This window comes from Odocoileus virginianus, chromosome 16 (assembly GCF_023699985.2).
Source record: "Odocoileus virginianus isolate 20LAN1187 ecotype Illinois chromosome 16, Ovbor_1.2, whole genome shotgun sequence".
NCBI classification, from domain to species: Eukaryota; Metazoa; Chordata; class Mammalia; order Artiodactyla; family Cervidae; genus Odocoileus; species Odocoileus virginianus.
This window is the reverse complement of record NC_069689.1, coordinates 7,568,364-7,579,861: the sequence shown is the minus strand read 5'-3', so window position 1 is coordinate 7,579,861 and position 11,498 is coordinate 7,568,364. Positions and strand designations below refer to the sequence as shown.

The 11,498-nt window shown below is 69.5% G+C and overlaps 1 protein-coding gene across 1 annotated transcript in view; it reads right to left on the bottom strand.

Annotated features, from left to right (window-relative positions):
* AHNAK2 (AHNAK nucleoprotein 2) overlaps positions 1 to 11,498 on the bottom strand; it is a 35,832-nt gene that overhangs the window by 2,971 nt on the left and 21,363 nt on the right. The window contains 1 exon segment of the mRNA XM_070477710.1: positions 1 to 11,404. Coding sequence (XP_070333811.1) covers positions 1 to 11,404 — 11,404 coding nt within the window.

Here is an 11,498-nt window from a genome sequence, read left to right as displayed (position 1 = left end):
GTCATTCATGGGAGGAACTGATGAATGATTTCCCTGATGAAGAAAACAACTTCGGGAACTTAAAATGTGATTTTCGTACATGGATTTTAATATCATCTTCGGTTCCCAAGGTGCGGATTCTGGCGGCCGCCTTCTTGTCCCCCAGGGCCAGGTCGCCCTCCAGCTTGGCGCCCGCGGCCTGGGTGTCCAGCTCCACGCTGGGCAGCGACACCCCCACGTCGGGGGCGGCCACCTCGGCCTTGGCGCCCTTCAGGTCCAGCTTGGGCCCCTTGATGTCCACCTGCGGGGCCTTGATGTCCACCTTGGGCAGCTTGACGCTGGGCATCTGCACCTTGGGCAGGTGGCCCTTGATTCCGACTCCCGCCGCCCCTTCCTTGAGCTCGGCTTCGGGCAGGTGGGCCTCCGGCAGCTTGACGCCCACCTCGGCGGCCTTGACCTCCAGCTCGGCCGAGGGCAGCTCCACGCGGACCTCACTGGTCTTGACGTCGGCCTGCACCGAGGGCGCGGTCACCTCGGCCTGGGCCTTGGGCAGGGACACGTCCACGGCGGCCTCGACGGCCTTGCTGGGCGCCGACACGCCGAAGGACGGCATCTTGAACTTGGGCATTTTGAACTTGCTGTCTCGGGCGGCCACCTCCTTGTCCCCCAGGGCCAGGTCGCCCTCCAGCTTGGCGCCCGCGGCCTGGGTGTCCAGCTCCACGCTGGGCAGCGACACCCCCACGTCGGGGGCGGCCACCTCGGCCTTGGCGCCCTTCAGGTCCAGCTTGGGCCCCTTGATGTCCACCTGCGGGGCCTTGATGTCCACCTTGGGCAGCTTGACGCTGGGCATCTGCACCTTGGGCAGGTGGCCCTTGATTCCGACTCCCGCCGCCCCTTCCTTGAGCTCGGCTTCGGGCAGGTGGGCCTCCGGCAGCTTGACGCCCACCTCGGCGGCCTTGACCTCCAGCTCGGCCGAGGGCAGCTCCACGCGGACCTCACTGGTCTTGACGTCGGCCTGCACCGAGGGCGCGGTCACCTCGGCCTGGGCCTTGGGCAGGGACACGTCCACGGCGGCCTCGACGGCCTTGCTGGGCGCCGACACGCCGAAGGACGGCATCTTGAACTTGGGCATTTTGAACTTGCTGTCTCGGGCGGCCACCTCCTTGTCCCCCAGGGCCAGGTCGCCCTCCAGCTTGGCGCCCGCGGCCTGGGTGTCCAGCTCCACGCTGGGCAGCGACACCCCCACGTCGGGGGCGGCCACCTCGGCCTTGGCGCCCTTCAGGTCCAGCTTGGGCCCCTTGATGTCCACCTGCGGGGCCTTGATGTCCACCTTGGGCAGCTTGACGCTGGGCATCTGCACCTTGGGCAGGTGGCCCTTGATTCCGACTCCCGCCGCCCCTTCCTTGAGCTCGGCTTCGGGCAGGTGGGCCTCCGGCAGCTTGACGCCCACCTCGGCGGCCTTGACCTCCAGCTCGGCCGAGGGCAGCTCCACGCGGACCTCACTGGTCTTGACGTCGGCCTGCACCGAGGGCGCGGTCACCTCGGCCTGGGCCTTGGGCAGGGACACGTCCACGGCGGCCTCGACGGCCTTGCTGGGCGCCGACACGCCGAAGGACGGCATCTTGAACTTGGGCATTTTGAACTTGCTGTCTCGGGCGGCCACCTCCTTGTCCCCCAGGGCCAGGTCGCCCTCCAGCTTGGCGCCCGCGGCCTGGGTGTCCAGCTCCACGCTGGGCAGCGACACCCCCACGTCGGGGGCGGCCACCTCGGCCTTGGCGCCCTTCAGGTCCAGCTTGGGCCCCTTGATGTCCACCTGCGGGGCCTTGATGTCCACCTTGGGCAGCTTGACGCTGGGCATCTGCACCTTGGGCAGGTGGCCCTTGATTCCGACTCCCGCCGCCCCTTCCTTGAGCTCGGCTTCGGGCAGGTGGGCCTCCGGCAGCTTGACGCCCACCTCGGCGGCCTTGACCTCCAGCTCGGCCGAGGGCAGCTCCACGCGGACCTCACTGGTCTTGACGTCGGCCTGCACCGAGGGCGCGGTCACCTCGGCCTGGGCCTTGGGCAGGGACACGTCCACGGCGGCCTCGACGGCCTTGCTGGGCGCCGACACGCCGAAGGACGGCATCTTGAACTTGGGCATTTTGAACTTGCTGTCTCGGGCGGCCACCTCCTTGTCCCCCAGGGCCAGGTCGCCCTCCAGCTTGGCGCCCGCGGCCTGGGTGTCCAGCTCCACGCTGGGCAGCGACACCCCCACGTCGGGGGCGGCCACCTCGGCCTTGGCGCCCTTCAGGTCCAGCTTGGGCCCCTTGATGTCCACCTGCGGGGCCTTGATGTCCACCTTGGGCAGCTTGACGCTGGGCATCTGCACCTTGGGCAGGTGGCCCTTGATTCCGACTCCCGCCGCCCCTTCCTTGAGCTCGGCTTCGGGCAGGTGGGCCTCCGGCAGCTTGACGCCCACCTCGGCGGCCTTGACCTCCAGCTCGGCCGAGGGCAGCTCCACGCGGACCTCACTGGTCTTGACGTCGGCCTGCACCGAGGGCGCGGTCACCTCGGCCTGGGCCTTGGGCAGGGACACGTCCACGGCGGCCTCGACGGCCTTGCTGGGCGCCGACACGCCGAAGGACGGCATCTTGAACTTGGGCATTTTGAACTTGCTGTCTCGGGCGGCCACCTCCTTGTCCCCCAGGGCCAGGTCGCCCTCCAGCTTGGCGCCCGCGGCCTGGGTGTCCAGCTCCACGCTGGGCAGCGACACCCCCACGTCGGGGGCGGCCACCTCGGCCTTGGCGCCCTTCAGGTCCAGCTTGGGCCCCTTGATGTCCACCTGCGGGGCCTTGATGTCCACCTTGGGCAGCTTGACGCTGGGCATCTGCACCTTGGGCAGGTGGCCCTTGATTCCGACTCCCGCCGCCCCTTCCTTGAGCTCGGCTTCGGGCAGGTGGGCCTCCGGCAGCTTGACGCCCACCTCGGCGGCCTTGACCTCCAGCTCGGCCGAGGGCAGCTCCACGCGGACCTCACTGGTCTTGACGTCGGCCTGCACCGAGGGCGCGGTCACCTCGGCCTGGGCCTTGGGCAGGGACACGTCCACGGCGGCCTCGACGGCCTTGCTGGGCGCCGACACGCCGAAGGACGGCATCTTGAACTTGGGCATTTTGAACTTGCTGTCTCGGGCGGCCACCTCCTTGTCCCCCAGGGCCAGGTCGCCCTCCAGCTTGGCGCCCGCGGCCTGGGTGTCCAGCTCCACGCTGGGCAGCGACACCCCCACGTCGGGGGCGGCCACCTCGGCCTTGGCGCCCTTCAGGTCCAGCTTGGGCCCCTTGATGTCCACCTGCGGGGCCTTGATGTCCACCTTGGGCAGCTTGACGCTGGGCATCTGCACCTTGGGCAGGTGGCCCTTGATTCCGACTCCCGCCGCCCCTTCCTTGAGCTCGGCTTCGGGCAGGTGGGCCTCCGGCAGCTTGACGCCCACCTCGGCGGCCTTGACCTCCAGCTCGGCCGAGGGCAGCTCCACGCGGACCTCACTGGTCTTGACGTCGGCCTGCACCGAGGGCGCGGTCACCTCGGCCTGGGCCTTGGGCAGGGACACGTCCACGGCGGCCTCGACGGCCTTGCTGGGCGCCGACACGCCGAAGGACGGCATCTTGAACTTGGGCATTTTGAACTTGCTGTCTCGGGCGGCCACCTCCTTGTCCCCCAGGGCCAGGTCGCCCTCCAGCTTGGCGCCCGCGGCCTGGGTGTCCAGCTCCACGCTGGGCAGCGACACCCCCACGTCGGGGGCGGCCACCTCGGCCTTGGCGCCCTTCAGGTCCAGCTTGGGCCCCTTGATGTCCACCTGCGGGGCCTTGATGTCCACCTTGGGCAGCTTGACGCTGGGCATCTGCACCTTGGGCAGGTGGCCCTTGATTCCGACTCCCGCCGCCCCTTCCTTGAGCTCGGCTTCGGGCAGGTGGGCCTCCGGCAGCTTGACGCCCACCTCGGCGGCCTTGACCTCCAGCTCGGCCGAGGGCAGCTCCACGCGGACCTCACTGGTCTTGACGTCGGCCTGCACCGAGGGCGCGGTCACCTCGGCCTGGGCCTTGGGCAGGGACACGTCCACGGCGGCCTCGACGGCCTTGCTGGGCGCCGACACGCCGAAGGACGGCATCTTGAACTTGGGCATTTTGAACTTGCTGTCTCGGGCGGCCACCTCCTTGTCCCCCAGGGCCAGGTCGCCCTCCAGCTTGGCGCCCGCGGCCTGGGTGTCCAGCTCCACGCTGGGCAGCGACACCCCCACGTCGGGGGCGGCCACCTCGGCCTTGGCGCCCTTCAGGTCCAGCTTGGGCCCCTTGATGTCCACCTGCGGGGCCTTGATGTCCACCTTGGGCAGCTTGACGCTGGGCATCTGCACCTTGGGCAGGTGGCCCTTGATTCCGACTCCCGCCGCCCCTTCCTTGAGCTCGGCTTCGGGCAGGTGGGCCTCCGGCAGCTTGACGCCCACCTCGGCGGCCTTGACCTCCAGCTCGGCCGAGGGCAGCTCCACGCGGACCTCACTGGTCTTGACGTCGGCCTGCACCGAGGGCGCGGTCACCTCGGCCTGGGCCTTGGGCAGGGACACGTCCACGGCGGCCTCGACGGCCTTGCTGGGCGCCGACACGCCGAAGGACGGCATCTTGAACTTGGGCATTTTGAACTTGCTGTCTCGGGCGGCCACCTCCTTGTCCCCCAGGGCCAGGTCGCCCTCCAGCTTGGCGCCCGCGGCCTGGGTGTCCAGCTCCACGCTGGGCAGCGACACCCCCACGTCGGGGGCGGCCACCTCGGCCTTGGCGCCCTTCAGGTCCAGCTTGGGCCCCTTGATGTCCACCTGCGGGGCCTTGATGTCCACCTTGGGCAGCTTGACGCTGGGCATCTGCACCTTGGGCAGGTGGCCCTTGATTCCGACTCCCGCCGCCCCTTCCTTGAGCTCGGCTTCGGGCAGGTGGGCCTCCGGCAGCTTGACGCCCACCTCGGCGGCCTTGACCTCCAGCTCGGCCGAGGGCAGCTCCACGCGGACCTCACTGGTCTTGACGTCGGCCTGCACCGAGGGCGCGGTCACCTCGGCCTGGGCCTTGGGCAGGGACACGTCCACGGCGGCCTCGACGGCCTTGCTGGGCGCCGACACGCCGAAGGACGGCATCTTGAACTTGGGCATTTTGAACTTGCTGTCTCGGGCGGCCACCTCCTTGTCCCCCAGGGCCAGGTCGCCCTCCAGCTTGGCGCCCGCGGCCTGGGTGTCCAGCTCCACGCTGGGCAGCGACACCCCCACGTCGGGGGCGGCCACCTCGGCCTTGGCGCCCTTCAGGTCCAGCTTGGGCCCCTTGATGTCCACCTGCGGGGCCTTGATGTCCACCTTGGGCAGCTTGACGCTGGGCATCTGCACCTTGGGCAGGTGGCCCTTGATTCCGACTCCCGCCGCCCCTTCCTTGAGCTCGGCTTCGGGCAGGTGGGCCTCCGGCAGCTTGACGCCCACCTCGGCGGCCTTGACCTCCAGCTCGGCCGAGGGCAGCTCCACGCGGACCTCACTGGTCTTGACGTCGGCCTGCACCGAGGGCGCGGTCACCTCGGCCTGGGCCTTGGGCAGGGACACGTCCACGGCGGCCTCGACGGCCTTGCTGGGCGCCGACACGCCGAAGGACGGCATCTTGAACTTGGGCATTTTGAACTTGCTGTCTCGGGCGGCCACCTCCTTGTCCCCCAGGGCCAGGTCGCCCTCCAGCTTGGCGCCCGCGGCCTGGGTGTCCAGCTCCACGCTGGGCAGCGACACCCCCACGTCGGGGGCGGCCACCTCGGCCTTGGCGCCCTTCAGGTCCAGCTTGGGCCCCTTGATGTCCACCTGCGGGGCCTTGATGTCCACCTTGGGCAGCTTGACGCTGGGCATCTGCACCTTGGGCAGGTGGCCCTTGATTCCGACTCCCGCCGCCCCTTCCTTGAGCTCGGCTTCGGGCAGGTGGGCCTCCGGCAGCTTGACGCCCACCTCGGCGGCCTTGACCTCCAGCTCGGCCGAGGGCAGCTCCACGCGGACCTCACTGGTCTTGACGTCGGCCTGCACCGAGGGCGCGGTCACCTCGGCCTGGGCCTTGGGCAGGGACACGTCCACGGCGGCCTCGACGGCCTTGCTGGGCGCCGACACGCCGAAGGACGGCATCTTGAACTTGGGCATTTTGAACTTGCTGTCTCGGGCGGCCACCTCCTTGTCCCCCAGGGCCAGGTCGCCCTCCAGCTTGGCGCCCGCGGCCTGGGTGTCCAGCTCCACGCTGGGCAGCGACACCCCCACGTCGGGGGCGGCCACCTCGGCCTTGGCGCCCTTCAGGTCCAGCTTGGGCCCCTTGATGTCCACCTGCGGGGCCTTGATGTCCACCTTGGGCAGCTTGACGCTGGGCATCTGCACCTTGGGCAGGTGGCCCTTGATTCCGACTCCCGCCGCCCCTTCCTTGAGCTCGGCTTCGGGCAGGTGGGCCTCCGGCAGCTTGACGCCCACCTCGGCGGCCTTGACCTCCAGCTCGGCCGAGGGCAGCTCCACGCGGACCTCACTGGTCTTGACGTCGGCCTGCACCGAGGGCGCGGTCACCTCGGCCTGGGCCTTGGGCAGGGACACGTCCACGGCGGCCTCGACGGCCTTGCTGGGCGCCGACACGCCGAAGGACGGCATCTTGAACTTGGGCATTTTGAACTTGCTGTCTCGGGCGGCCACCTCCTTGTCCCCCAGGGCCAGGTCGCCCTCCAGCTTGGCGCCCGCGGCCTGGGTGTCCAGCTCCACGCTGGGCAGCGACACCCCCACGTCGGGGGCGGCCACCTCGGCCTTGGCGCCCTTCAGGTCCAGCTTGGGCCCCTTGATGTCCACCTGCGGGGCCTTGATGTCCACCTTGGGCAGCTTGACGCTGGGCATCTGCACCTTGGGCAGGTGGCCCTTGATTCCGACTCCCGCCGCCCCTTCCTTGAGCTCGGCTTCGGGCAGGTGGGCCTCCGGCAGCTTGACGCCCACCTCGGCGGCCTTGACCTCCAGCTCGGCCGAGGGCAGCTCCACGCGGACCTCACTGGTCTTGACGTCGGCCTGCACCGAGGGCGCGGTCACCTCGGCCTGGGCCTTGGGCAGGGACACGTCCACGGCGGCCTCGACGGCCTTGCTGGGCGCCGACACGCCGAAGGACGGCATCTTGAACTTGGGCATTTTGAACTTGCTGTCTCGGGCGGCCACCTCCTTGTCCCCCAGGGCCAGGTCGCCCTCCAGCTTGGCGCCCGCGGCCTGGGTGTCCAGCTCCACGCTGGGCAGCGACACCCCCACGTCGGGGGCGGCCACCTCGGCCTTGGCGCCCTTCAGGTCCAGCTTGGGCCCCTTGATGTCCACCTGCGGGGCCTTGATGTCCACCTTGGGCAGCTTGACGCTGGGCATCTGCACCTTGGGCAGGTGGCCCTTGATTCCGACTCCCGCCGCCCCTTCCTTGAGCTCGGCTTCGGGCAGGTGGGCCTCCGGCAGCTTGACGCCCACCTCGGCGGCCTTGACCTCCAGCTCGGCCGAGGGCAGCTCCACGCGGACCTCACTGGTCTTGACGTCGGCCTGCACCGAGGGCGCGGTCACCTCGGCCTGGGCCTTGGGCAGGGACACGTCCACGGCGGCCTCGACGGCCTTGCTGGGCGCCGACACGCCGAAGGACGGCATCTTGAACTTGGGCATTTTGAACTTGCTGTCTCGGGCGGCCACCTCCTTGTCCCCCAGGGCCAGGTCGCCCTCCAGCTTGGCGCCCGCGGCCTGGGTGTCCAGCTCCACGCTGGGCAGCGACACCCCCACGTCGGGGGCGGCCACCTCGGCCTTGGCGCCCTTCAGGTCCAGCTTGGGCCCCTTGATGTCCACCTGCGGGGCCTTGATGTCCACCTTGGGCAGCTTGACGCTGGGCATCTGCACCTTGGGCAGGTGGCCCTTGATTCCGACTCCCGCCGCCCCTTCCTTGAGCTCGGCTTCGGGCAGGTGGGCCTCCGGCAGCTTGACGCCCACCTCGGCGGCCTTGACCTCCAGCTCGGCCGAGGGCAGCTCCACGCGGACCTCACTGGTCTTGACGTCGGCCTGCACCGAGGGCGCGGTCACCTCGGCCTGGGCCTTGGGCAGGGACACGTCCACGGCGGCCTCGACGGCCTTGCTGGGCGCCGACACGCCGAAGGACGGCATCTTGAACTTGGGCATTTTGAACTTGCTGTCTCGGGCGGCCACCTCCTTGTCCCCCAGGGCCAGGTCGCCCTCCAGCTTGGCGCCCGCGGCCTGGGTGTCCAGCTCCACGCTGGGCAGCGACACCCCCACGTCGGGGGCGGCCACCTCGGCCTTGGCGCCCTTCAGGTCCAGCTTGGGCCCCTTGATGTCCACCTGCGGGGCCTTGATGTCCACCTTGGGCAGCTTGACGCTGGGCATCTGCACCTTGGGCAGGTGGCCCTTGATTCCGACTCCCGCCGCCCCTTCCTTGAGCTCGGCTTCGGGCAGGTGGGCCTCCGGCAGCTTGACGCCCACCTCGGCGGCCTTGACCTCCAGCTCGGCCGAGGGCAGCTCCACGCGGACCTCACTGGTCTTGACGTCGGCCTGCACCGAGGGCGCGGTCACCTCGGCCTGGGCCTTGGGCAGGGACACGTCCACGGCGGCCTCGACGGCCTTGCTGGGCGCCGACACGCCGAAGGACGGCATCTTGAACTTGGGCATTTTGAACTTGCTGTCTCGGGCGGCCACCTCCTTGTCCCCCAGGGCCAGGTCGCCCTCCAGCTTGGCGCCCGCGGCCTGGGTGTCCAGCTCCACGCTGGGCAGCGACACCCCCACGTCGGGGGCGGCCACCTCGGCCTTGGCGCCCTTCAGGTCCAGCTTGGGCCCCTTGATGTCCACCTGCGGGGCCTTGATGTCCACCTTGGGCAGCTTGACGCTGGGCATCTGCACCTTGGGCAGGTGGCCCTTGATTCCGACTCCCGCCGCCCCTTCCTTGAGCTCGGCTTCGGGCAGGTGGGCCTCCGGCAGCTTGACGCCCACCTCGGCGGCCTTGACCTCCAGCTCGGCCGAGGGCAGCTCCACGCGGACCTCACTGGTCTTGACGTCGGCCTGCACCGAGGGCGCGGTCACCTCGGCCTGGGCCTTGGGCAGGGACACGTCCACGGCGGCCTCGACGGCCTTGCTGGGCGCCGACACGCCGAAGGACGGCATCTTGAACTTGGGCATTTTGAACTTGCTGTCTCGGGCGGCCACCTCCTTGTCCCCCAGGGCCAGGTCGCCCTCCAGCTTGGCGCCCGCGGCCTGGGTGTCCAGCTCCACGCTGGGCAGCGACACCCCCACGTCGGGGGCGGCCACCTCGGCCTTGGCGCCCTTCAGGTCCAGCTTGGGCCCCTTGATGTCCACCTGCGGGGCCTTGATGTCCACCTTGGGCAGCTTGACGCTGGGCATCTGCACCTTGGGCAGGTGGCCCTTGATTCCGACTCCCGCCGCCCCTTCCTTGAGCTCGGCTTCGGGCAGGTGGGCCTCCGGCAGCTTGACGCCCACCTCGGCGGCCTTGACCTCCAGCTCGGCCGAGGGCAGCTCCACGCGGACCTCACTGGTCTTGACGTCGGCCTGCACCGAGGGCGCGGTCACCTCGGCCTGGGCCTTGGGCAGGGACACGTCCACGGCGGCCTCGACGGCCTTGCTGGGCGCCGACACGCCGAAGGACGGCATCTTGAACTTGGGCATTTTGAACTTGCTGTCTCGGGCGGCCACCTCCTTGTCCCCCAGGGCCAGGTCGCCCTCCAGCTTGGCGCCCGCGGCCTGGGTGTCCAGCTCCACGCTGGGCAGCGACACCCCCATGTCGGGGGCGGCCACCTCGGCCTTGGCGCCCTTCAGGTCCAGCTTGGGCCCCTTGATGTCCACCTGCGGGGCCTTGATGTCCACCTTGGGCAGCTTGACGCTGGGCATCTGCACCTTGGGCAGGTGGCCCTTGATTCCGACTCCCGCCGCCCCTTCCTTGAGCTCGGCTTCGGGCAGGTGGGCCTCCGGCAGCTTGACGCCCACCTCGGCGGCCTTGACCTCCAGCTCGGCCGAGGGCAGCTCCACGCGGACCTCACTGGTCTTGATGTCGGCCTGCGCCGAGGGCGCGGTCACCTCGGCCTGGGCCTTGGGCAGGGACACGTCCACGGCGGCCTCGACGGCCTTGCTGGGCGCCGACACGCCGAAGGACGGCATCTTGAACTTGGGCATTTTGAATCTGCCGTCTCTGTCTTGTCCGTCTCTCCCCTTTCTCTCAGTTTCCGTGGTTCCTGCCGTGTCCGTGGTTTGTTTTTGTTTTTCTGTTTCCTGAATTTGAGTGCTTTTGACTCCTCTGCTCTCCTTCGCTGGGGACCACCCAAATGAGGGCAGCTTGATCTTCAAGATCCGTGTCTTTCCCTCCATGTCCTCCGCGTCCTGCTCCCCTGCCCTGCTGTCCCCCCCCGCCTCCTCCGCCATCTCCTCCATCGCCCCCTCTCCTCCTCCGTCTGGTTTTGTTTGCTCTGTCGGTGGTCCTCTCGCCGTCTTTGTCTCTGTGTCTCCGTCGTCTTGCACCGTGGCCCTGGCGTCGTCTGCAGAGACCTGTGTCCACCAGGGTCCCCCGCGGACCGGGGCCGTGCCCTCTGCATATTCCGGTACTGTTTCTTTGGCAACTCTGAACTTGGGTGTCTTTAGGCTGGGTATGTGGATGCGGAATTCCGGTTGGCCGTTCCGGTAGCCGCCCTGGTCTGCGGAGCCCTGCAGAGACAGCCTGGCAGTGCCCACCTGCAGCTCCAGAGTGTCCTCCGTGGCTCCCTCTGTGGTCTGGGCCAGGGCTGTCCCCGCCTCTGTTTGGTCCTCCGCTGGAGTCTCCTCCGGGGCCGTGGCCTGGGTTTTCTTTCTTCGCAGTCTGGGTGCGGGGCCCGCCCCATTGCCTGCGGGTCCCTCGCCGGGCAGAGCGGGCTCCGTGGGGGCCTCAGCCTCCTCGGGCCGTCCTGCTCTCACGTCCTCTCTCTCCCCACGTCCGGCTGCCCCGATGGCCTCTTGTTCGGCCTCCGAGGGCCCTGCCTCCTCTCGCAGCTCAGCTGGGCCTGCCCCGCCACGGTCGCCCCTGCCCAACGGGCCCTTCCCGGGGCCCACCCTGAACCTCAGGCTGGGGAACCGTCTCCTCCACTGGCTGCCCGGCTCCTCCTCCGTGGGGAGCGGGGCCTCTGTGTCTGTGCTGGTGGGTGACAGGTCGGGCCCCCGACCCCGTTCGTAGGCCTCTGAGGAGCTGTGCGACCTCCGGGGCCCTCGCTTGCTTTTCAAGGCTTGGAACTTGGGCCAGGAAAGCCTCTCCCGCTGGGCGCGCCGGCCCCTGCCCTCCCTGGGTGTGGGGAGGAGCCTCTGCTGGTCTCCGTCCCCTTGCGGCGTCTTCGTGGGGGTCTCCGTGCAGCCATCAGCGACATCCTGGTCCTGGAACAGGGAGAGCGACCCTGTTGGCCCCGAACAGGGAGGTGGAGGCCCTGGGCTCCGGGGACTGGAAGGGGCAGGGAGGAGCCGCCAGGGC